The following is a 27141-nucleotide window of genomic DNA, read 5'->3' on the forward strand; positions in this document are numbered from 1 at the left end:
GCCTAGCTTCAAACATTTTTTTTTAACCCTAAAAAAATGTATTTCCAGCTGGGCGAAGTGACTCATGCCTGTAATCTCAGCCCTTTGGGAGGCTGACGTGGGTGGATCACATGAGCTCAGGAGTTCAATACCAGCCTGGCCAACATGGTGAAACCGGTCTCTACTAAAAACAGAAAAATTAGGCAAGGCGCAATGGCTCACATCTGAGGTCAGTAGTTCGAGACCAGCCTGACCAACATGGAGAAACCCCTGTCTCTACTAAAAATACAAAAAATTAGCCAGGCATGATGGCACATGCCTGTAATCCCAGCTACTTGAGAGGCTGAGACAGGAAAATTGCTTGAATCTGGGAGGCAGAGGTTGCAGTGAGCCAAGATCACGCCGTTGCACTCCAGCCTGGGCAACAAGAGCTAAACTCTGTCTTAATAAAAAAAAAAGGAAAACTTAGCCAGGCATGGTGGTGTGTACCTGTAGTCCCAGCTACTCAGGTGGCTGAGACATAAGAATTGAATTGCTTAAACCTAGAAGGTGGAGTTACAGTGAGCTGAGATCGTGTGATTGCACTTCAGCCTGGGCAACAGAGGGAGACTGTCTCAAAAAAACAAAAAAAAAGAATTCCAGCTGGGTGTGGTGACTCATACCTGTAATCCCAGTACTTTGGGAGGCTGAGATGGGAGGATTGCTTGAGGCCAGGAGTTTGAGACCACGCTGGGAAACATAGTGAGACCTATCTTAAAAAAAAAAAAATTAGCAGGGTCTGGTAGCACATACCTGTACTCCCAGCCAATCTGGGCTAAGATGGGAGGATCACAGAAGCCCCGGAGAAGAGGTCGGGGCTGTAGTGAGCTATATTCATACCAATGCACTCCTACCTGGGCAACAGAGTGAGGCCCTGTCCCTTTAATTTAAAAAAAAAAGAAAAAAGTTAAAATTAAAATTTAGGTTTCCCTGTCTCATTGAACATTTTATTTTTTTAGAAATAAAAGTATTAGTTTTTTTTAAAATTCAAGGGAGATACTTATTGAGAGAATACTTGAGATTACATTTAAGTGGATGAGAAGAGTGCTTATTGTATACTAATCAATAAAGTTGTGAAATGGGGTCACTTTTAAGGAAGGACCAGGCAGTTTTTGGCTGGGCGTATTTGTTTTCATTGTCTTTTTTATGTTTTGCAAAACAGCCACTGTCAATTTTATCAAAGCAGAGTTTCTGAGAAATATTAGTTGGTTTTAAAATGCAATGCCGCAATTGGTATATTCTCTTCCAGCTGACTCTTTTGAGACATCTGAATTTATGACTTCTAAAATGCTTCATCTGTATGATCTCAGAAAAATTGACTTTCATTTTCAGAAACAGGAGTGGAGCTGGACTATAAATAACATCGTCTATTTATTTTTAATTACAAAGACCTCCCTTCATTAAAATGAGGATCTATTTCCTTAAATATAGTTTGTCCCCTTTGCTAGTTACTGCTGTTTCAAAGACTGAATTAGATAGTGCCAACAATATTTTCCCTTTGAGTTGTATATCTACATTTAGACTAATTCAGGATCATTTTGCCTTTGTTATATTCTACTCGCTATTTATAGTAGAGACTTGTTCATAAACTGTGTTGTACAAAAATAAGGCACTGTCCTTAATTACAGGTGTTTTCCCTTGCTAATACATATTTATTTGAAAAAATTAAACCTTTCAAAGAAAAGAAAAAATGCTTTTAAATTAAAAAATTATTTTGTTATATATGGCTTATACCTCAACATTTTATGTCACCCTCTTTTATTTTGATTATTTGCTTTTATCAGCTTTTTAAACTCATGACACTGTGTTTTCTTTATTTGTCTTCCATTGTCCTGCAATTTCAGAGCATGTAACTTCTAATGCCAGCGATAGTGAAAGTAGTTACCGTAAGTGTCTTAAGTTACTTGTTCTTTTATAATTTCAAGTAGTAAATCCTCAGCAGGGGTGGAGGGATTCTTAGTAATATGTTCTAAAACCCTAAAGTTAATATGATTGATATTAAAATCAGGAAGAGCCAAGTAAAATTTTGTGCTTGAAAAAAATCATAATATGTAGAGGTTAATTTATAAAATTTTAATAAAATACTAAAAATAGTATTATTTGTGTACATAGTACATATATGTGTGTATATATATTTTTTATAAAAAGTAAATACTTATATGGGGGAAAACTTATATTTTGACATTTTGTTGAATTCTGTTTTTAACATGAGTGCTAAAATAATATTTTTCAGTAATGCTAAATTATAATTAGCTTTATTTCTGTTTTCATTATTTTACCAATACTGTTCTGGATCAAGTCATTGTTTATCACCAGCACTTGGTGAACAGAAGAAATAAGGAAGGAAACATTTTCAATGATTGCTCAGAAAATAATGCTAATTTCTCTTTTGATGTTTTATATTACATTCTTGGTTTTATTAAGTGAACTACACAAGCATGTGATGTTTTTAAACAGATTTGGGTGTGGGAGAAGGGGAAAGTATATAATGTTATCATTTGTAGCACCTTAAAAATTAAAATTGCTTTTCTAACTTTTTTTTTTTTTACTGCTGTCTAAAATGAAAGTAATCTTGATTACAGATGAGTACGGCTGCCCAAAAGGTCCATCCTGTTAATATCAGTCCCTAATACTTTTTCATGTTGACAGTATATACTTTTAACCATCACTCATTTGGTTGATTATTTTTCTACATAATAGTTACTTAATTTTTTTTTGGTGTGGAAATGATTTCTTGTATTTCAGCATTTTATTGCTTATAACCAGAATCCACTATAGAGTAGTGGAGTGGCTTTCTAGGCTAAAAAGAGGTAATGAAAGTATATACTGTCTGTCTCACCATTTGCATGAATTATTAAGGAGTGGAATATTCCAATTGCATGTGTTTGCTAGTATGTAAGCCATGTTTTACATCCAATAATTTAAAAAAGTTTATATTGGTTTTATATACTTCGATAATAAAATTAAAAACAAAGAAATACACACTTAAAGCAGAAAAGAATGTTTATGTCAATATATGGATTTAAAAGACTGCAGCTACATACATATAATATAAAACAATTGCAAAATTCATGGTAAAATTAATATAGGATCTTGATAATTAAAGAAAAAGTCTTCAAATACATTATCCAGTATTGATTGTTTTCATTGAACCACTTGGGTTAACACAGTCTTTTCTAATTTTGGGTGTGGGGGCAAGGGGGATATGTATTAGTTAAAAACTGCTAGAGTTTTTAATTTTGTAGTTATTTTCATTGGATTCAGATATAATTTGTAGACTCTTTAATTTAGAATATATCCTAAGCTCTAAATCTTTAATTTGGAAGCTTTAACTTCTTGTATGCTTTTAAGTTCAAAGCAGAATATATTTATCTCCTTTACTATCATGTGGTTTTTTTATTGGAAGGATTTAGTTTTGTCTAAAGCTCTTTTTGATTCACATTAAATTTCTTATTTTTTACAAAGTTTAATTTGTGAATTTTTTCATCAGTGAAATAGTGACAATAGTTTTACCTTTGTGTTTATAATTTTAAATTTTAAGGTAGTTGTAATTTTTTTAAATATACTGTTTTCAGTATTATAGTTGGTGAAAAAAGTAGCATATTTTTAATAGTAACAATTACCTAAGATGTATATATATATATATAGATAGAACTGTTCATTAAAGCATTAATCTTTAACAGAGTTAATAATTCTTAAATTCTAAATAAAGAAGTAGCACGTAGTATCACAAATGAAGATTTTAGATTTGATGATTATTTATTGATTTAAAAGCTCATTTATATTTTGTTTTACATTTAGCAAACTCACTTTTATGACTTTATGATTTGCCACTTTTATTTATTTTTTTTTACTAAATCTTGCCACAAAGTACCTCTTTCCATATCTTTGCCATTTTCTTAGGAAAGTTATAGTAATGTATATGTTGTTTATGAAGAATTAGACTAGCATCAGTTATCTTTATGTATTTTTCATCTGTGCCTTCACTTTCTAATAGGTGGTCAAGAAGAGTACGTCTTATCTTATGAACCAGTGAATCAGCAAGAAGGTTTGTGAAGCCTATTCATATTTTATAATCTTCTAGAATAATATATTTTTAATTTGGGGGAAAAAAGTCTAATACCCCCCAAAAATGTTATATGTAGAAATTTACTACATGTATTTTATGAAACATAGTTTATTCCATAGTATATTAGAATCTAGTCATTTCATATTGACTTTTATATTTGTGTTTTATTTCCTAAGCAATTTTTTTCAAGTGTTCTTGTTAACATCGCTATCTTCCAAATAACCCTTTTTTGAAAATCTTGGGAGCATCTTTGACCCTTCTCTGTTCCTCATGCTCCTCAGCTAATCAGGTTCCAGGCACTATTGTACTTCTTTCTTATTTATGACCTGCTCTTCGTCCCTTCTACCACAATGTTAGTTCTCGGCCTCACTCCCCATCTCCATTCTTCCAGCACGATCTTATGCAACCTAGAGTTTACACTTCTTTAGATCATCTTTCTAAAACACTACTGTGATTATATCACTTCCTACATCTAATTTCTCTTCTGCCCTTCTTTGCTCTGCTTCCTTACAATTTCTACTTCAAAACTGTCTGTAAAACACTATATGTTATTCTGTCATTTGCAATGTAAATAAACATAATCTGCTAAACTACCAAATTTAACTTTGAATTATCAAGTGTATGACTTCTAGCAGGAGACTGAGTAAACTTTAAGATCTTAGTCAAGATTATAAAACAGCAAATTAGGCATCTTTGGTTGACGGAAAAGGAAGATGGAGGAGGAAGAAAAAAATTCTTTGTAACAGTTACGGATATTTTTGTTCTCTGGTGAAATAAAATATATCAATATTTGTTAAATGTTTATTCCTTTTAACATGCAGTTTATCTTTATAGTTAATTATACTCGACCAGTGATCATATTGGGACCTATGAAAGACAGGATAAATGATGACTTGATCTCAGAATTTCCTGATAAATTTGGATCTTGTGTTCCTCGTGAGTAACCCAAACAAAAACATTTAATTATTTAATTATTAATTGTTATTCTTAACATTTCCTGTCACTATGTGTGGGAAAAATAAATATAACCTTTTTTTAATGGTTTCTACTTATTTTATCAGTTACTCTTTTATCCTCCATATTATTGTCCTTTCTCAGATTTAAATTAATTTGATCTGTTGAACTTTACAAAACAATGATAAAGTGGAAAATGGATTTATTGTGGGGTTTTTTTTAAATATTAAACACTTCCCCAAGTTTTCTTCTGTTAAAGATACAACTAGACCAAAGCGAGATTATGAAGTAGATGGAAGAGATTATCATTTTGTGACTTCAAGAGAGCAGATGGAAAAAGATATCCAAGAACATAAATTTATTGAAGCTGGTCAGTATAACAATCATCTATATGGAACAAGTGTTCAGTCTGTGCGAGAAGTAGCAGAAAAGGTAAGCATCAAACTAACCCCAGAATATAGCTTCTAATCAGATATGCCTTTGACAGAATGAAAGAGTGGTAGAGTAGATACAGCACTGATCAGTTTTATTAATGTAATGAATTTGTTTATCTAAATATTTAATTTTACGTGACCTAGGAAAGTGCATAGACAATAAAATAGGTAGACAAAGTGAGAGGAGAAGTTATCATTGTAAGGTCATTTGCTAGAGATAGACCAAGAAAGACAGGAAGGAAGGAAAAAAAGGAAAGAAAGACAGAGAAAGAGGGAGGGGGAAAGAGAGAAGAAAGAAAAAGGGAGGGAGGGAGGGAAAAGAAAAGAAATAAAGAATCTGACCACTTAATTTTTTTAAAACCGACCAGGCATGGTCGCTCACCCCTATGATCCCAACACTTTGGGAGGCCAAAGCAGACAGATCACCTGAGGTCAGGAGTTCAAGACCAGCCTGACCAACATGATGAAACCCCGTCTCTACTAAAAATACAAAAATTAGCCGAGCGTGGTGGCTCATGCCTGTAGTCCCAGCTACTCGAGAGGCTGAGGCAGGAGAATTGCTCGAACCCGGGAGGTGGAGGTTGCATTGAGCAGAGATCGCGCCAGTATACTCCACCCTGGGTGACAGAGCAAGACTCTGTCTCAAAAAAAAAATTTTTTTAACTTAATTTATGGCGAAAGAACTTTTCCAAAAACTACTGGAAAATACCATTAACAATGTCAAAAGGCAACTGACAGAGAAAAACCTTGCAAGAAAGGGGCTGATAGTCCCACTATGTAAAGACCTCATAAAAACAGGGAATAGAGGCCAGAAACCTAAGAGAAAAAAAATGGACAAAAGATGAGAATACATGGTTCACACAAAAATACAATATAAAAATGGCCTCTGTACAGAGGAAATGATGTCCAGCCATAGTCATTATTAAAGAAATGTAAATTGGCTGGGCATGGTGGCCCACGGGTAATACCAGCTCTTTGGGAGACCAGGACGGGTAGATCACCTGAGATTAGTAGTTCAAGAACAGCCTGGCCAACGTGGTGAAACCCCATCTCTACTAAAAATACAAAAATCAGCCAGATGTGGTGGTACACACCTGTAATTCAAGCTACTTGGGAGACTGAGGCAGGAGAATCACTTGAACCCAGTAGGCAGAGGTTGCAGTGATCCAAGACCACACCACTGCACTCCAGCCTGGGCAACAGAGAAAGACTCCATCTCAAAAAAAAAAAAAAAAAAAAAAGAAAGAAAGGTAAATTAAAATTACTCTAAATTCCATTTTTCCCCTATCCTACTGGGGGAGAAATATGAAGACATTTTCTTGGTGAGGCTGAGAGCAAACAGACAGTCGTGCATTGCTGGTGGAGATGCAAACTGGTGCTGCCTTTGGAAGGGTATTTGGCAATATCCAGCAGCTATCCTTCAGCCCAGCATTCCACGTCTAGGAATTTATTCCAGAGATACCCCCAACAGTATGAAAATACATGGGCAAAGGGGCATTTATTGTAGCATTGTTTATAATTGTGAGATACTGAAAACTATCTAAATGCCCAGATAAAAGAGTGATTGAACAATTAATTTTACATTCACAAAATGAAGTTCTCTAAAACTGTTAATAAAGAAGGTATCTGGGGCCGGGTGCGGTGGCTCAAGCCTGTAATCCCAGCACTTTGGGAGGCCGAGGCGGGTGGATCACGAGGTCAAGAGATCGAGACCATCCTGGTCAACATGGTGAAACCCCGTCTCTACTAAAAATACAAAAAATTAGCTGGGCATGGTGGCGCACGCCTGTAATCCCAGCTACTCGGGAGGCTGAGGCAGGAGAATTGCCAAAACCCAGGAGGCAGAGGTTGTGGTGAGCTGAGATTGAGCCATTGCACTCCAGCCTGGGTAATAAGAGCGAAACTCGTCTCAAAAAAAAAAAAAAAAAGAAGGTATCTGAACTGATAAAAGAAAATGGGAAAATAGATATCTCTACTCAGTTGTATGAAAACAAACACAGGAAAGGTAAATCAGAACTTGATGAGATTGGTTACCTACAGAGGGAAGTAGAAAGGATGGGGAATTTGGAATGGATTGGAAAGGATTAGGTACGACATTTCTCTGAGCATACATATTTGTATTATTTTAATTTTAGAAAATATGTTAATATTTTACATATTTTTAAAACTCAAAAATAAAATCAAAGAAAGATGGGGGAAAGCAAAATGATATACAAATAGAAACTAAATAAACCTGACTGTATTTCAGATGAATAACTTAACTACATTGAGAAGGAGAGAATTCTTAATCCCAGAGATTCTTTAACACAAGCTGAAAACAGAAAGATCTGTAAACAAAATCAAACTCTAATTAGTAGGTTTGTTGTGTGCAGTGTATGGGCTTGTAGTTCTGAAACTAATATATATTCTGGGGTTGATCAAGTAAACTAATATAGTGACAGTAGTGAAAGTGGGGCTTGCCTGTCAGAAAAAGGGAGAAGGTAAAATGAACTCTGTGATAATTGGATTGGAAATACTAGACGATTAGAGCTATGACTATGAACCCATGAATTGTAATAGAGTAGATAGAGAAATAGATGTGTATTTATATGTATAGACATATATGTTTATTTGCTCTATCCATTGAGAAGACCTAAAAGTAACACTCAATAAGCAATGAGAATATCTGTTGCCCAGATGTTGGCTTCTAAATATAATTCTTTATTTAAAAGATCTAGGACTCTTTAGATAAATGGCTGATTCTGGGGCCAGGACTGGAAAAGTTCAAGATGATCCTATAAAAACATTTGCTTCCTGAAAAATAAGGAAGCACTCAATGATGAGGATATATAAAAAGACACAGGAACCAAGCTGTAGAGTTCCCCACTGGCCAAGTCTGAGATAATTTGAATATCAGAATAAGTGATAATAAAGATTATAATACATAGAGTAAAATAAAAATTTTAGAGTCCATAATGACATAAACACAGATGGCCCCCAACTTAGCATGGTTCAACTTTACAGTGGTGTAAAAATGATGCATATTCAGTAGCAGCCATATTTGAAGTACTATACAACCATTCTGTTTTTCACTTGTAGTACAGTAGTCAGTGAATTACATGAAAAATTCAACACTTAATTATGAAACAGTTACGTTGGATGATTTTGTCCAACTGTAGGATAAGTGTTCTGAGCATGATTAAGGTAATCTAGGCTAAGCTATGTTGTTCAGTAGGTTAGGTATATTAAACACATTTTCAGTTTATAGTACTTTAAACTAGTGATGGGTATTTTGGGATGAAACTCCCATCATAAGTCAGAGAGCATCTGTGTGTGAGTAAATAAGTGGATAGCAGGGAACTATCCTTCTATCTGTCTACTAATCAAGGTAGAAGAAATGATTACATTGGAAAATCTTTTGAAAACCACATGGTAATGATTGTTTCAGGCAAAAACCATCAATGTATTCTAAAATTAGTGAAAATTTGATGAAAAATGGGGTATTTATATAGTCTCAAAGTGTCTGCCCCCAAAATACCAGTTACAAAGGCAAAAATAATAATTTTGATAATTTTACAGTGGAGATACCTACCAGATAAAACCTTAAACAAGTGATCAAAATTAGCATCACTAATAGTGGGACAAGACCTAATATCGCCTCCCAGATAAGACTGAGAAGGACACAACATTATGTCTGTGGTATTATTACTGTCAAAAATATGTAACCTACCATCCAAGAGTGAGGAAACATGCAAACCCAGGTTGAGGCATATCCTATGACGTAAATGTTTTCTACTCTTCAAAAATAACAAGATCAAGAAAGACAAAGACTGAGGAACTGTGCCAGATTGACAGAGACTAAGGAGACTTCACAACTAAATATAATGTGTGATCCTGTGAACCTAAATTGGATCCTGGACCAGGAAATTTTTTTATTCTTTTCCAATAAGGAATATTAGATGGCCAGTTGGAATCAAATCATGATTATGTAAGAGATGCCATTGTTTTTAAGAAATATGAGGTAAAGGAACATTATGCAATTGATTCTCAAACTATTATGTATATATATGTAAAGAGATAAAGCAAACATGGTAGAATATTAATATTTCAGTATCAACTTACTAAAATTTTTAAGCAGTCATGTAAAATATATCTGGTAAAAGTAGACAATGGGTTTATGGTGTCTATTATTTATGTTTGGAGTATTTTACAGTATTAAATTTTTTATTGTAAATTTGCCCATCAAATTGACATTATCATGTATTGACTTGGACTCAAGTACTTGGATTAGAAGTTGCATTATGGGGCCCAGCACAGGGGCTCACACCTGTAATCCCAGCACTTTGGGAGGCCAAGGCAGGCAGATCACCTGAGGTTGGGAATTCAAGACCTGCCTGACCAACATGGGGAAACCCCGTGTCTACTAAAAATACAAAATTAGCCAGGTATGGTGGTGCATGCTACTTGACAGGCTGAGGCAGAAGAATCACTTGAACCCAGGAGGCAGAGGTTGTGGTGAGCCGAGATCACGCCATTGCACTCCAGCCTGGGCACTAAGAGTGAAACTCCATCTAAAAAAAACAAAAAAATCCAGCACTTTGGGAGGGCAAGGTGGATGGATCACCAAAGGTCAGGAATTTGAGACCAGCCTGACCAACATGGTGAAACCCCATCTGTACAAAAAACACAAAAGTTGGCCACACGTGGTGGTGCGCACCTGTTACCTCAGCTACTAGGAAGGCTAAAGCAAAAGAATCACTCAAACCCAAGAGACGGAGGTTTCAGTAAGCCAAGATTGTGCCACTGCATTCAAGTCTGGGTGACGTGGCGAGACTCTGTCTCAAAAACAAACAAAAAACTGAAGTGGCATTATGGGCAAGGGCCTGATTACAAATGTATTATAAGAAAAATGTCGTAAATAATAAGTACTTCTCTGCTTAACATGGAAATGTTCATCTGTATTAAAAACCTAAGTAGCCTTTGTCAGTAAATTTAACCTTCCCACTTAAACCCAGAATTGGGGTCCCATATGCTAGTTTATGATAATTTTTATCAGTCCCTAATAAAATGAGAAATAGAAGAATTGAGTAGTAGTGATGAGGTTTCACAAATGCATTTGTTTAAAATATTTGCCCTTACTCTAGGAATTGTTATCTTTTATGAAATGATAGCTATGGGGAGATGATAGTTTGGAGTCTTTATAAATGCCTTTTCTTGGCAAAATGAACAATAGGAACCTGGGCCTGGCACAGTGGCTCATACCTATAAATCCCAGCACTTTGGGAGGCTAGGGTGGGAGGATTGCTTGAGTCCCAGGAGTTCAAGACCGACCAGCCTAGGCAACAGAGCAAGACCCTGTCTCTTAAATCTTAAAAAAAGGGAGGGGGGAACTCTGTTGTTCACCATTTTGAGAGATTACTGATCTATGAAAACTAGGAACTATATTTTCTTTCCTTTTTAAATATAACATTTGTTTGAAAATGGCAAATTAATTATGCATAATCAGCCATTTCATTTACTGTCTAAAGTTTGCTGAGAGAAATGACAGGTTTGCTGAAAGTGAACAAGGATCCAAACATATCATAATTTAGACTTTTACATGTAGGAAATGTACCTTTGATATTATTGAGAATATTTGGTTCACTTTTTTTTTTTCTTTGTTCCCGTTATTTTAGGGCAAACACTGTATCCTTGATGTGTCTGGAAATGCCATAAAGAGATTACAGATTGCACAACTTTACCCTATCTCCATTTTTATTAAACCTAAATCCATGGAAAATATCATGTAAGTGTAAATGCCTAAGGCATACCCTCTGAGTACAAATTCAGTCACTGTAGGGTTTTTACTCTCCCTGCATCTCATTTTATTTATCTATAAAATTGAAATAATAATGTGTTTATTCACCTCAGATTATGTGCTAAGGATTAAATAAGCACTATAGGTTATAAATTGTCATTGTAATCATCATTATTAATATTACTAAAGTATAAGGTAACATGTATTAGAATAGCCCCATGTGGCTAATGGCTACTGAAGTATGCAACACAACTCTCAAGTAACCATTAAGAGAATAATAGAATATGTAACCATAACCTAATACTTTAGGGGGACAAAAAAATAGAATCTAAGTAAAAATTAAGAAAGAGCAAATAGAAACATAGAACAGGTGAGGCAAACCCATATAAATAGTGAGATGGTTTAAACTAAGGCAAATATTAGACTACTAGACTAAATGTTCCAATTAAAAGACAAGGATTGTCAGAATGGATGAAGAAAAAAGTAAATTATATGTTGCTTTCATCAGACACACCTTCCTGTGGGAAGATCGAAAGTAAGAGAATAGAAAAAGATGTACCATGCTAACATTAACCAAAACAAGGCTGATTTTTATATTATCATCAAAGAATTCTTCAAAGCAAGAAGTATTACTGGAGATAAAGAGTGACATTTCGTAAAGTAAAAAATTCACTCCAACAGGAAGATCTGTTTATACATTTGTTTGTACTTGATAGCATTCTCAAAATATATAAAGTACAAATTGACAGCTGCCTAGGGGCAAAAAGGTAATTCCAAAATCATCCAGGGGAACCTAACACATCTGTCAGGAAACAATTAAATAAGAAAACAAAAAATCAGTGAAGGTACAGAGTAACGCAAATGTAGAACTTTACCTATTTGACGTATGTTAAATACTGCTTTACCTACTTGACGTGTTAAATATTGCACTCAACATCTGCAAAATGCATATCAATTTTAAGTGCGCATGAAACAATTCCAAAACTGATCGTATGCTGGATTATAAATTTCAAATGATTGAAAACAAATATTCTCTGACCATAATGAAATTTAGATGGAAACCAGTAATTAAAAGATAACTAGAAAATTCTCATTTATTTGGAAATTAAGCATTATTCTTCAGAGTGAGTCGAAGAAATCACAGAATAAATTAATTGATGTTTTGATCTAAATAGTAATGAATTGCCCAGTGATGAGTTTGGACGCTGCTGTGGCTTTGTTGAAGGAATATACGTAGCTTTAAATGTTAGGAAAGAATGTAGAAAATCAAGTATTAGGAAAGTTGAAATTCTAAGATTTTGACAAATTAGAAAAATATCAGTCAGTTAAACTCAAAAAAGATAGAGGGTGGGGCACAGTGGCTGGCAACTATAATCCCAGCACTTCAGGAGGCCTCGGTGGGCGGATTGCTTGAGTTCAGGAGTTCAAGACCAGCCTGGGCAACATGGTGAGACCCTGTCTCCACTAAAAATACAAAAAAAAAATAGCTGGGCATGGTGGTGTGCACTCAGACAACAACTGCACTGACCATCTGATGTTACTATTTTGGAAATTTATTCACCATTTTGATCGGTTTTGGAACTCTGAAGTCTATTGAAGGCTTATAACTTCCAGGGGAAGGTTTGAAAGGTTAATTTCAGCTCTTAATATGTTAGCAACTATCTATTTCTCTACCCTCAGCCCCATAGCATGTAGCCATGCACACATTTTTCAAGCAGCTTGCATAGGGTTTGTGGGAGCCAGAGTGGACAATAAGGATTCTGTCCTCCAGATATCAGGGATCTTTGCTCTGGTAGCTAATTACTGCTTCTGATCATAGAAGTGCAGCCATACAGCCTATGGTGAGCCATTGTTGCAAACCCCACTGCCATTGTTACAAGCCCCTCCACTTGAGGCTGAAGTGACTTTTAAAGATTTAAAGGGCCATTGCCTTCATTGCTGATTAGTGAGGAGAAGAAAAAAAATATTAAATAAAATAAAAACAAAGATCTAGTGCCTCCTCCCTTCTCCCCCATCACACAAACACACTTCTTTCCCCCACCCAGCCAACCCCCCACTTTGGGAGCCAGGTCAGGACATTCAAAAGTAACCACATATACAAGGAGATGTTTTCACATCCATGAAATTTACAGGCTTAGAAAATACCTGTAAAGACCGGAAGTTTACACCTCAGGCTGATCCCTGGTACAGAAACACCTTGCAAATATAAACAATAAAATTACATTTTAAATAAAACAGCAAATCCTGGGAAAGGAGAATTTGATCTCCAGAGTTACCACATTGTAAAATTCAAATGTGCAGTTTCCAACAAAAAAAATCACAAGGCATATAAAGAAACAGGAAAATATAGCCCATTCAAAGGAAAAATAAACAAACTATCCCTGAGAAAGAGTTAGACTTACTAAATACTGTAAAACAGGATGCTAAATGAGCTGAAAAACATGGACAAACTTTCAAGAAAATGATAGGCCTTACACAGTGGCTAATGCCTGTAATCATGCTTCCATAATCACTTGGAAGGCAGAGGCGAGAGGATCGCTTCAACTCAGGGGTTCCAGACTAGCCTGGACGACGTAGTGAGAGCTTGTCTTTATAAAACGTAAACGAAAGTTGGCTGGGCACAGTAGCTCACGCCTGTAATCCCAGCACTTTGGGAGGCCAAGGCAGCCTGGGCAACATGATGAAACCCCATATCTACTAAAAGTACAGAAATTAGTCGGGTGTGGTGGTGGGTACCTGTAATCCCAGCTACATGGGAGCCTGAGGCATGAGAATTGCTTGAACCAGGGAGGCAGAGGTTACAGTGAGCTGAGATCACACCACTGCACCCCAGCCTGAGTAACGAGCAAAACTAAAGTAAACAAAAATTAGCTGGGCATAGTGGTGAATACCTATAGTCCCAGCTACATTCAGAACTGAGGTGGGAGGATCTCTTGAGCCTGGGAGGTCAAGGCTGCAGTGAGCCAAGATCACACCACTGCACTCCAGCTTGAGCAACAGAAGGAGACCTTGTCTCCAAAAAGATAAAGGAAAAAAAGACGAAAAAGATACATGAACAGAATGGAAATATCAACAAAGAAATCTGAAAAGAAACCAAAAGGAAATTCTGGAGCTGAAAATAATTGAAGTAGAAAATTCACTAGAGGGATTCAGGTGGATTTGAGCAGACAGAAGAAAGAATCAACAAATTTAACTTAAAGATAAAACAATGGTAATTATTTAGTCTGAGAAACAGAGAAATGATTGAAGAAAAGTGAACAGACCCTAAGGGACCTGTGAGACACCATCAGGTAATCAGTATACACATTATGGGGGTCCTAGAAGGAGAATAGACAGAGAAAGGCAGAGAGATGATTTGAAGAAATAATGGCCAGAAACATCCTTAATTTGATGAAAGACACAAATGTAAACATTCAAGAAACTCAATGAACTCCAAGCAGGATAAACTTAGATACCCACACTGAGGCACATTATAATCAAACTGTCAGAATACAGAGAGAATCTTGAAAGCAGACCACATACAAGGAATTTCCCAATAAGATTATCAGTGGATTTGTTTTGTTTTTTTTTTTTGAGACAAAGTCTCGCTTTGTCACCCAGGCTGGAGTGCAGTGGCTTACTGCTTACACAGGTTACTGCTGCCTTAACTTCCTGGGCTCAAGCAGCCTCTCACCTCAGCCTCCCAAGTAGCTGGGGCTACAGATGTGCACCACCATACCTGGCTAATTTTTGTATTTTTTTATAGAGACAGGGTTTTGCCATGTTTCCCAGGCTAGTCTCAAACTCCTGAGCTCAAGTGATCCACCTACCTCAGTCTTCCAAAGTTCTGGGATTACAGGTGTGAGTACAGTACCTACCATGCCCAGCTATCAGCAGAGGTTTTTTGTTGTTGTTGTTGTTTGCTTGTTTGTTGTTGTTTTTGAGACAGGGTCTTATTCTGTCACCCAGACTGGAGTGTAGTGGTGCAATCTTGGCTCACTGCAACCTCTGCCTCCCAGGTTCAAGTGAATCTCCTGCCTCAGCCTCCCTAGTAGCTGGGATTACAGGCTCCCACCACTGCACCTGGCTAATTTTTGTATTTTTAGTAGAGACGGGTTTTCACCATGTTGGCCAGGCTGGTCTCAAACTCCTGACCTCAGATGATCCACCTGCCTCAGTCTCCCAAAGTGCCGGGATTACAGGTGTGAGCCACCGCACCCCACCAGCAGATCTTTTATCAGAAGCTTTGGAGTCCAGAAAACAGTGGGTTCAAAACATTGAAGAAAAAAAGAAATGTAACTGTCAACAAAGAATCCTATATCTGGCAAAACTGTTCTTCAAAAATGAGGGTGAAATTAACACACGCCCAGATAAAAACAGAGAGTTCATTACCTGTAGTCCTACCTTACAAGAAATGCTGAAGAGAATTTTGTAGGGTGGGATGAAAGAAAACTAGACAGTAACTCTATAAAATATCAAAGCAAACATCATAATTAATGGCAAAATATGGAAGGCTTTCCTTAAAGTTGGGAATAAACTCATATGCTTACTAGCTGCAGCAGTAATTATCCACTTATGACCAATCTTGTTTCATCTGTCCACTCCCACCCATCTCCTTACATCTTCATTCCAGATTATTTTGAAACAAGTCTCAGATGTTTATATCATTTTGTCTATGTATATTACTGTATATTTGAAAGATAATTTTTTAAAAATCACTGATTATCATACTTAAAATAATAATTCTTTGATATAGTTCAAATTTTGCTGGTTATGTCTTAAATTTTGTTTATTTTTTTTCAGTTTGTTTATTGGAATAAAATTTCAAATAAGATCTGTTCATGGCAGTTGGTTAAGTTGTTTAACCTATAGCTTCTCTCTCCACATCTCTCTCTTTTATGCCTCCCCCAACCCCACCTCCCATTTATTTGTGATAGAAACCAGGTCATTTCCTCTACAGAGATTTTCCCAGACTGTATTTTTGATTACCTTCTGATGGTGTTATTTACATGGACGTGTGTCTCCTTATTTTCTATAAACTGATAGGTAGATCTGTAAGTCATTTTAATATGAAATTTTCATCAAACTGTCATAAATTAATTAATAGCTTTTTGGCTACATTGAGCCCGTGCAGAACTTGTTAAAACCCTCTGGCATTCGAAGTATACAGCAGCATGTTCAGTGACAGAGTCTAGTTTTTATTTTTATTTTTTTTTTATTTTTGTTTTTGCAATTTAGTCTCTTTCTGTCACCTAGACTGGAGTGCAGTGGCACGATCTCAGCCCACTGCAACTTCTGCCTCCCAGATTTAAGCGATTTTCCTGCCTCAGCCTCCCGGGTGTCTGGGATTACAATCATGTGCCACTATGCCTGGCTAATCTTTTTATTTTTAGTAGAGATGGGGTTTTGGCTTGCTCTGCCTCCCAAAGTGCTGGGATTATAGGCATAAGCCACCACGCCCAGTCTATTATTTTTATTTTCAAAAATCCCAGAAACAGGCCAGGCTTGGTAGCTCACACCTGTAACCCCAGCACTTTGAGAGGCGGAGGCGGGGGGGGATCACCTGAGGTCAGGAGTTTGGGACCAGCCCCTGCCCAACATGTTGAAACCTGGTCTCTACTAAAAATACAAAAATTAGCCGGGCATAGTGGCACACGCCTGTAATCCAGCTCCTCAAGAGGTGGAGGCAGGAGAATCACTTGAACCCAGGAGGCGGAGGTTGCAGTGAGCCAAGATCGTGCCACTGCACTCCAGCCCGGGCAACAAGAGCAAAACTCTGTCTAAAATTTTAAAAATCCCAGAAACAGCCAAAATGATTCAAGTTTTTAATGATGTTCATATATTTTCAACAGAATTCAACTTTTCATGATTTTCTGTTTTATGTGTCTTGTCTCCTTTGTCATCTTTTTTAAAAAAGTATTATAATGTAGTAACTATCAATTTCTAAATGTATTTGCATAGGGAAATGAATAAGCGGCTAACAGAAGAACAAGCCAGAAAAACGTTTGAGAGAGCCATGAAACTGGAACAGGAGTTTACTGAACATTTCACAGGTTGGAACAGTGTTGTAACAGTCCTCTTTATTATAGAATTCTGCTTTGAAGCCATGTGAACTGATCCATTCAAGTGGATTTTGAACTATGCCTACATCTACCAGTAGTAGCTAGTACTGTCATTTTCATAATAAACCCTTAAGGTCAGTGGTTTCGTCCTGTGGGAAATTCATCTAGCCTGGGCAGTGGTGCTGGGGAACCCAGATTTAATGTGTCTTAGGTTATTGGTTAGAACAGCAAAAAGGAATTTTCACACTTGACCAAAGAAAAATAGATTTAGATATCATTTATTCTGTGAAACTCTGATTTTTCTCTTATGCTTTATAAATTTTGATCCATTTTCTCTAGCCATGTTGAGGCAAAATCTGTACATATTGAAGGTGTATAATGTGATTTGATAAAACATACATTGTAATTTGATTAATGCAGTCAAATTAACATGTCTTTCACACAGTTACCATTTGTGTGTATAAGGAAGATGCTTAAAATGTACTCTTTATTAACTATAGTCACTATGCCGTATATTAGATCTCCAGAACTTACTCATCTTACAACTGAAAGTTTGTAACTGTAACCTTTCACCAACATCTCCCCTACTCTGCAGTCTGCAGTAGGGGAGATGTTGGTGAAAGGGTACATCACTATCCTACTCTGCTTCTATAAGGTCTGCTTTTATAGATTCCACATGTAAATGAAATACAGTATTTGCTTTTCTGCGTGGCTTATTTCATATAGCGTAATGTCCTCCACATTCACTCAAGTTGGTTGTTGCAGATGATAGGATTTCCATTTTTATGGCCTAATAGATATTCCATTGTTGTATATATACCATATACACACACACACACACATGCACACACACGTATTTGATACATATATTGTATTTGTTTGTTGGTGTTGTTTGTTTTTGGTTTTTTGTTCATTTTCAAGGCAGGGTCTTGTTCCATTGCCCAGGCTGGAATACAGTGGCATGATCATGGCTCACTACAGCCTCAACCTCCTGGGCTCAAGCAATTCTCCCTCTTGAGCTTCCTTAGTAGCTGGGACTACAGGGGTGCAACACCACACACTGACTGATTTTTTATTTTTGTAGACACAGGGTCTCGCTATGTTGACCAGGCTAGTCTCAAACTCCTGGGCTCAAGCAATCCTCCTTCCTCCGCCTCCCGGAGTACTAGTATTACAGGTGTGAGCCACTGCACCTGGCCTGTAATATTTTCTTTATTCATTCATCTTTTGACAGACACTTAGGTTATTTTCATATCTTGGCTATTATTGATTATGTTACAGTGAATATAGTAGTGCACATTTCTCTTCAACATACCAATTTCTTTTCCTTTGGGTTTTTGTTGTTTGTTTGGAGACAGAGTCTCTTTCTTTTGCCCAAGCTGGAATGCAGTGGCATGATCTCGGCTTGCTGAAACCACTGCCTCCTGGGTTCAGTTGACTCTCCTGCCTTAGCCTCCCAAGTAGCTGGGACTAGAGGCACATGCCACTACACCCAGCTAATTTTTGTTATTTTTAGTACAAACGGAGTTTCACCATGTTGGCCAGGCTGGTCTCAAACTCCTGACATCAAGTGATCCACCTGCCCCAGCCTCCCAAAGTGCTGGAATTACAGGTGTGAGACATTGCACCCAGCCCAATTTCCTTTCCTTTGGATGTATACCCAGTAGTAGGATTGCTAGATCATATTCTAGTTCAATTTTTAATTTTTTGAGGGATGTCCGCACTATTTCCTATGATGGCTTTACTAATTTGTATTCCCACCATCAGTGTACAGGGTTCTCTCTTCTTCATACCATTGCCTATTTGTTATCACTTGTCTTTTTGGTAACAGCCATTCAAACAGGCCTAAGGTGATTATTTCATTATGGTTTGGTTGGTTGGTTTTTCATGACAGAGTCTTGCTCTGTCACCCAGGGTGGAATGCAGTGGCATGATCTCAGCTCACTGCAACCCTGTCTCCCAGGTTCAAGCAATTCTCATGCCTCAGCCTACTAAATAGCTGGGATTTCACACCTGGCTAATTTTTGTGTTTTTAGTAGAGACAGAGTTTTGCCATGTTGGCCAAGCTGGTCTCGAACTCCTGGCCTCAAGTGAGCCACCATGCTTGGCCTCATTATGGTTTTGATTTCTATTTCCCTGATGATAAATGAGGTTGAGCCCTTTTACTGATATCTGTTGGCCATCTGTATGTCTTCTTTGGAAAAATGTCTATTCTAGTTCTTTGCCCATTTTCTAAATGGATTGTTTGTTTCTTTGCTAATGAGTTCTATGAGTTCCCTATATATTTTGGATATTAACCCCTTACCAATTACATGGTTTGGAAATATTTTCTCCTCTTCAATAGGTTACCTTTTCATTTTGTTGATTGTTCCTTTGCTGTGTAGAAGGTTTTTTCATTTGATGTCCCACTTGATTATTTTTTATTTTGCTGCCTGTGCTTTTTTGCCTGTACTTTCCAAAAAAGTCATCCAAGTCCAGTGTCAAGGAGCTTTTTTCCCTATGCTTTTTTTTAGGAGCTTTATGGTTCCTGGTTTTACATTTAAGTATTTAATCTATTTCAAGTTAAGTTTGTATAAGATAAGGGTCCAATTCCATTCTCTTGCATGTGGATATTCAGATTTTCCAACACCATTTATTTAAGACATTAGCCTTTCCCTATTGTGTATTCTTGGCCCCTTGTCAAAGATTAGTTGCCCTTTAATCTGTTGAAATATTATTTGTTTAAAAGAAAAAAAGAGTTGGTAGCAATTCCCCAATATTCTTATCTTAGTTTGTCCTTTAAGTTGCTCCTCAAGTCTTTGAACATTTTTGTTGTTGCTGTTTGTTTGAAATAAAATCAGCCTGTATTTGACATTCACACTGAGTATCAGTAAGGGTCATGGTTTTGTAAGCCTTTTGCTTTCTCATTTTTTTCCAAACTAATTTCAGACTTTAATAGAAGTTACAAGAATAGTACAGGGAAGTCTCATGTACCCTTCACCCAAATCCTCAAGTGTTAACATTTTACCACATTTATAACTTTTTTCTGAAACATTTGAGAGTAAGTTTTAGGTAGATGCGCCTTAATTTCTACCTGTGTATTTTCAAAAAAAATTTTCAGTGTATATTTTCCCAAAAAAAAAAAACAGGGATATTTCCTTATATAATCATAGTTTTTATTATCATAATCAGGAAATTTAATAATGTCTCATCTAACTGTAGATCTTATTATTTTACTATTCTTCTAATCCCTTTAGAGCAAAATGGAAAAAATGGATTCTCTGTTCCAATACAGGATCCATTTCAGGGTCACATGTTGCATTGAATTATCACATCTTTAATGTACTTTAATCTGAAATAGTTCCCAAGTCTTGTTATTCATGACCTTGACTGACATTTTTTAAGAGTAAAAACTTTGTTTGTTTGTTTTGAGACAAGGTCTCTCTCTGTTGCCCAGGCTAGGGTGTAGCAGTGCAATTTCAGCTCACTGCACCCTCCACCTCCCAGGCTCAAGTGATCCTCCCACCTCAGCCTCCGGAGGAGCTGGGGCTATAGGCTAGAGCCACCATGCCCAGCTAATTTTTGTATTTTTTGCAGAGATGGGATTTTGCCATGTTGCCCAGCCTGGTCTCAACCTCCTAGGCTCACCCAATCTGCCCACCTTCACCTTGACTTCCCAAAGTGGTGGGATTACAGGTGTGAGCCGCTGCACCTGGCCAAAGACCAGTTCTTTCAAAAAATGTCCCTCCCTCAATTCGGATTTATCTGGCGTGTTCTCATGATTATATTTAGGTTATGCATTTGGGGCAGGAATAGCAATGAAGTAAAGATGTATCTTAAGCCTGTAATTCCAGCACTTTGGGAGGCCAAGGCAGGTGGACCACGAGGTCAAGAGATCGAAACCATCCTGGTCAACATGGTGAAACCCCGTCTCTACTAAAAATACAAAAAATTAGCTGGGTATGGTGGTGCGCGCCTGTAATCCCAGCTACTCAGGAGGCTGAGGCAGGAGAATTGCCTGAACCCAGGAGGCGGAGGTTGCGGTGAGCCGAGATCGTGCCATTGCACTCCAGCCTGGGTAACAAGAGCGAAACTCCGTCTCAAAAAAAAAAAAAAATGTATCTTTCTGTATAAGAAGGTTTACGGATGTCTACTCGTGCCATTACTTGTGGTGCTAGTTTTAATCACGTGGTTAAGGTGTCTGCAGCCTTATGCTTTACCAGTTCCTTCCTAAGGAGTATCCTCGTTTACTAGCCATTCTATTAATGAATTTAAAAAGTAAGCAAAATGTGTGTTTCCCAAGTCAGTTCCTGACTAGCTCTTTTCTCCTAAGATAAATCCTTGCATGCTGTTGTCAGCCTAAACTATGAAATGCTCTGGGATTCTGTCCTGTGCTGTTAGAGTGCATCAAGATGCCAAACCCATGAACCAAGTGTTTTTGTCAAATGAACTGAGTCTTCAGGGACACTGAGACATGTCGGTATTTAGTTCAAAAGGTAGAACTCTCGCAAAGCTGATACTAGCGAATATTATGTTACTTAAAATTTTTGGTTACTCAGGCATTCTTAGCTACATATGTTATAAGCCCTTCCTACATACATACAACTTCTTTCTTCTATGAACATAATCTCAGGCACCAAGTAGACAGTATTATTTAAAATCTCCCTTTGACATTTTATGTTCAGTTTTTCAGACTGTGGAAATCTACATCTATGATGTGCTTCCAAATCAAATCACTGGGCATCTTTTTGTAGTTTAATAAGTGACTTAACTTGCAATTCTGAATTATTTCATTCAGAAAGTTTTTTATGAGAGACAAGGTCTGATTTTATCACCCAGGCAAATGGTGACAATCCAGTGGTATAGTCATAGCTCACTGCAAATGTGAACTCCTGGGCTCAAGACATCGTCCTGCTGTCTCAGCCTTCCAAGTAGCCAAAAGGCAGGCACACACCACCATGCCCAGCTAACTTTTTTTTCTTTTTTTAAACACAGGGTCTTACTATGTTGCCCAGGCTGATGTCAAACTCCTGGCCTAAAGCAACCCTCCCACTTCAGCCTCCCAAGTGCTGGGATTGCAGGCCTGAGCCCCCATGCCCAACCATAAACACTTTCTTTCTTCTTAAAAAGTTACTCATGCTTAGTGTTGTGTAGTGATACTTCGTGTTTTTTGTTCATTCGTTTCTTTTTCTTATTAACTGATCCTCATCTCTCACAGACATCAAGGGCTTCAGCTGTTTCCAAAGACTTTGTTATTAGTAATTGTTACTCATTTGTTCATACATTATTTCAGGCAGCAAATAAACATTGATTGTTAAGTCTCTAACCACTAACAAGCCAGCTTACATATCTCAGTTCACCTACACTACAGTACCTGACATGCTAACATACTGAAGAAAGTAGTATCAATCTATAATCAGCTCTTTTTCCCCACGATCCTACCCAAAAAATAAAAAAGTATCCACACATCATCCTCCCTGTGGGATTGTACCCAGTTTCCTTTTTTCTACATTTATGGAGAAATCAGGAAATTTAAGAAAATAATTTGTTTTATAAGAAAAAAACTAATATATGCTCAGATGGTAAAAGAACAAAAAAGGTCACCAAATCTTACTTTGTGATCCATTATTAAGATAAACATTTTATACTATACAAATAGGAAAGTTAATGAAGTGAGCTGTGATTTTTTTTTTCAGCAAACAGTGCATAAATGGTGATTCTTCCTGCATGAGTAACTTTTTCAAAGATACTAGCTTCTACTATTTCACCAAAAATTGTAATGACAAAAATAGACAATTAATGGAGATTTCTGATTTTGTTTCTGTCATTACAGCTATTGTACAGGGAGATACGCTGGAAGACATTTACAACCAAGTGAAACAGATCATAGAAGAACAGTCTGGTTCTTACATCTGGGTTCCAGCAAAGGAAAAGTTATGAAAACTGACGTTTCTCTATTTCTCTTTTCCACAATTCCATTTTCTGTGGCATCTCTTTGCCCCTTCCTCTGGAGTCGTCTTCAGTACTCACTTCATGGTGAATTATATCCCACACATCACGGTCTGCAGTTGCGCTCATTTTTTACATGTAGTGTCTCCTTCAAATTATATCGTGTATTATTTAATGTCACTATTGCTTAGTGGCCATTTTTCAGAACTGAAGATGGAATGGCCTGATCAGCTATTAAGAATTTGGGGAGACGCAGAAATTGTGGTAAAATTCCTTAATGTTTAAGGGAAAGTAACTTTAAGAGATTTTCTGAAAAGCTTTATATACATTCTCTTCAAATTTCAGTACAAATGAAAAAGTGGTTTTAATCAGTGATTTAGTAGACTTTGAGCAACTATGCACGCTTAAGTTTTAATAGCATGGTTTGGCCAATGTAATATTCTCAAGTCCTTTTCTCAACTTCTGTCATCAAAGCGATTGTTTCATTACAGACAAATAAGGAAGACGTATTTTTTAATTTCAAAATTAATGTCTGAGTTAACTTTCATAAGGGATTTCATTTTTCCTAAGAGTTCTTAAAGTCTTTATTATTTGAGGGTTCTTTTCTCCCAGTACATTTGCTGGGAATAACAACGTTTAAATGTTTTTCATCTACTTGAGCAACACTCTCACGTCTTACCGAAGTTGTTCATACATAACGATCATCACACTTTCTGAATTGAGGCCATGTTCAGGTGCTAAGGAAGTTCACCTTTTACACAGAAGGTTGAGAAAATTTCCTAGATATAAATACAGACGAAACAGACTTTACAGTGGTGATGTAGTAACCATAATGGCAATGGAAAAGGAGTCCAATTCATAGCCTAAAACTTAAAATGTATTCTTAGGAGTCAGATTTTACTGAATATTTTACCCACAATAGCTGCCTATTTTGTTATAATGAAATATATATAAATATATATATAAACCTTTCTTTAAACTCTGTAACTATGGGAATTATTTTCTTTACATAGTTGCACACACACACACAAACATATATATATATATATTTAAAATATATTTTGTTTCTTTTGCCACCTACTCCTAACTTTTTGTTTGGTTTTTAAATTAAATATTAATTGAATAGACTTATCTTCCTTAATCATGTGAACTGAAAATGGTGGCATGGTGGTCGTGAGGAGAAACATTTAGGGAAATTAGATTATAAGTAAAAGTATGGGCATATTCTCCTCTTTCCTACAGAAGTTTTCCAATGGTCCCTGGGGGTTTTTTGTTACTGTTTTTGTTACTGTTATCCTTGTCATCAGGTTTGATTTTGGTCCTTGCCCTTTCCTTCTAGTTCTCCTTTTATTAATAGGAAGGCAGGCAGAAGCCCCATTTATGTGTGTGTTTTCCCCTTGGACATCTTTCATCCACTGCTCTGCAGTAGAATTGCACAAATCTTCATGGTGAGCAATTTTAGGAAATCTTAGTGAAAGGTAGAAATGATTTCAGAAATCAATTTCTCTGGTCCTTTATATTAATATTTGGCTTCCCCTTGCTCTTTGAAGTTGTTTATTAAATATGTGTTTTGACAACCTCTTCATTACAGTTTCTTAAATGAGTACTGGTTTGTAAAGAATTATCAACGTTATCCATTCCATTTATGAAGAAGAGGAGAACAGCTAATAAACTATATTGTAAAACCCATATGTTAAATGTGTCTTGAATTTTCAAAGAAAAAATATTTTACAAGCTAACATTCTTGAAACAATTTGAAGCATCATGTAATTTATAACTGAATTCAGAGCAATTAGGCAACAGAGTGTGTTAACACATTGAAATACACACACACACACAATTGCTGTTATACTAAATATTGTAGATTGTTAACCAAACATAAACGTACTAGAAGAAATCTGTAAAATCTCAAGAGCTTCAGAAATTGTCTTACAAGACCCCAGCATAAGCTATTTTGAAGTATTTGCCAAATAGTCACATGTTGTAAAATATCAAGTGGTTATAAAAGGATGTCATTTATGTATTAAAATCTTTATGAGATTGTTTTCTGGATGTTCTTGATAGGTGATTTTTTTGTAAGAATATATGCTTGTGCAGGTTTCTAGATTGTATAGGACTATCAATAATGAAATTACCAATTGCTGAGTATTATGCAATAGCCACTTTAGTATCCTACCTCTTACTTAAAAAAGAGAGAGAGAGAAGGTGGTGTTATCAGCTACACTGGAAGGTTGACATGGAAATTTCTTGCCCAAGATCACTCCGCTAATAAGTGGCAGTGGTGCTTAGTATTTGGATCCAAGCCTGTCTTCCCCAACTCTACATTCTCTTCAATACACTTCGCTACCTCATTCTTCAGTCCCTACTGTGTAAACAACTGTAACTTTTAAATTATCATTTTAGCAATCCTTTATAAATAAGGAGAGTCTTACAACTAGTAAGGACAGACCCATAGAACAAGTCACTCCCGTCACAGCTGAAAAGACTATCTGTGGGAAACAAGGCAGCCTAGGCCTGTCACAACGTCATGCAAAGAACGAACCCTTGAGAACCAGAATTGAAACAGTATTTGTTAGAAAATAGTCCATTATTGTAATGCCCAGAGAATAATACACAGTTTCAAATGTTTTGCAAAGTCTCTAATATACCTCTTCATATTCTTAAGCTGGCAAAAAGAAAAATGCCTCTTGAATGTGGCTGGACCTATTTGGTTGCTTTGCTGTTCTGTGACCACCTAGGGCTCTTAATAAATAATAGAAGCAAGCCTGCGGAGCTCATTCCAGCCTGCGGAGCCCATTCCAGCAAAACGTACATTCTGGTTAGCAAATACTTGCTAAACACTACATAGTATTTAAGCTCCGAAGATGGCAATTCAGGAACTTTAGCAATGAGTAAAACTTCTTGTCTAAGATACTAGAGCAGTTACCTTCTAAGATTCTCTGCCTTGAATGCTCAATTTACATGTGATAAAATAGAAGCCTAAAGATCCCTGTGTCTTAGTGCAAATCAGGGGCAGAGCCAGGATTAGAACGTTTAACTCCTGACTCCTAGAAAATTGTTTTCCTAACATACAAATTCCTTTTCCTCCCATTCTAAGAGCTGGAGTTTGTGGGTTATTCAGTCCCTGAAGGTTTGAATTACTTATGTTACAAAATACTAGTACATTTATGATATTACAATGAAGTTCCATTTTGAAAGATATCAGGGGGAAAACATGGGTGCCACTTCCTGACCCAAGTTTAGAGCATCTGGTAGTTGAGTCTAAGATTGCATTTATCTGCCTCCAGAGTTGCACAGTATACTGCTCACTGACTCTGGCAGCAGTGCACTCTGATGTGAAGAATGTGGGCTGTGAATCAGCTTGATTTGAATGCCACTCTGCCACTTATCTAACTTTGGGCATGTCACATAATCCCTCTTAATTTTACTTATCTGTAAAATGGGGATAATTTGAGAATCAGTAAGATTACAGATGAAGGGAACTAGCACATAGAACATTCTAAAGCTAATTCCCTTTTCCTTTGGAATCAGAAGCTTAGAATTGTTTCAGCTTCTCTTGTGAGGATTAACCTGACCCTCAATTTCGCCATATTTTAAATGGGATTTGAATGACTACCTTGCAGGAGTGTTACAAGGGATAAATAAAGAGTTATATACGAAACACAGTCATACCATCTGATACTTGACACATAACGTGTGTTCTTCCCCTTATTAAGGGGTGTGTTTATGATTGACCATGGAAGACTCAGAATGTTGTCAACCATTCTTATCTATAGGGAAATTTCCTTTGACAATTTAAATTATTTACATTTCAGTCTCTATAATCGTGTTTGCTGTTCTCTTCACAGGATCCCTATTTTTTGTCAAAGGTGCTGTGAGTTGTGGCACACCATAACTCATTCTCAAACATGGAACTGGAAA

The 27141-nt window shown here is 36.7% G+C and overlaps 1 protein-coding gene across 50 annotated transcripts in view; it reads left to right on the top strand.

Annotated features, from left to right (window-relative positions):
• DLG1 (discs large MAGUK scaffold protein 1) overlaps window positions 1-24909 on the top strand; it is a 306584-nt gene extending 281675 nt beyond the window's left edge. For 23 of the 50 annotated variants that reach the window (XM_078350557.1, XM_008981435.5, XM_078350558.1 and 20 more), the window contains 8 exons: window positions 1863-1904; window positions 2586-2621; window positions 4016-4066; window positions 4922-5023; window positions 5301-5473; window positions 11130-11239; window positions 17192-17283; window positions 23105-24909. In XM_078350557.1, coding sequence (XP_078206683.1) covers window positions 1863-1904; window positions 2586-2621; window positions 4016-4066; window positions 4922-5023; window positions 5301-5473; window positions 11130-11239; window positions 17192-17283; window positions 23105-23211 — 713 coding nt within the window. In that variant the 3' untranslated portion in view covers window positions 23212-24909. The remainder of the gene's footprint in view (window positions 1-1862; window positions 1905-2585; window positions 2622-4015; window positions 4067-4921; window positions 5024-5300; window positions 5474-11129; window positions 11240-17191; window positions 17284-23104) is intronic. The other 27 variants (XM_078350559.1, XM_078350561.1, XM_078350568.1 and 24 more) reach the window with 3 other exon arrangements.
• The last annotated feature ends 2232 nt before the right edge of the window (window positions 24910-27141 follow it).

This window comes from Callithrix jacchus, chromosome 15, assembly GCF_049354715.1.
Source record: "Callithrix jacchus isolate 240 chromosome 15, calJac240_pri, whole genome shotgun sequence".
In the NCBI taxonomy this organism is placed as follows: Eukaryota; Metazoa; Chordata; class Mammalia; order Primates; family Cebidae; genus Callithrix; species Callithrix jacchus.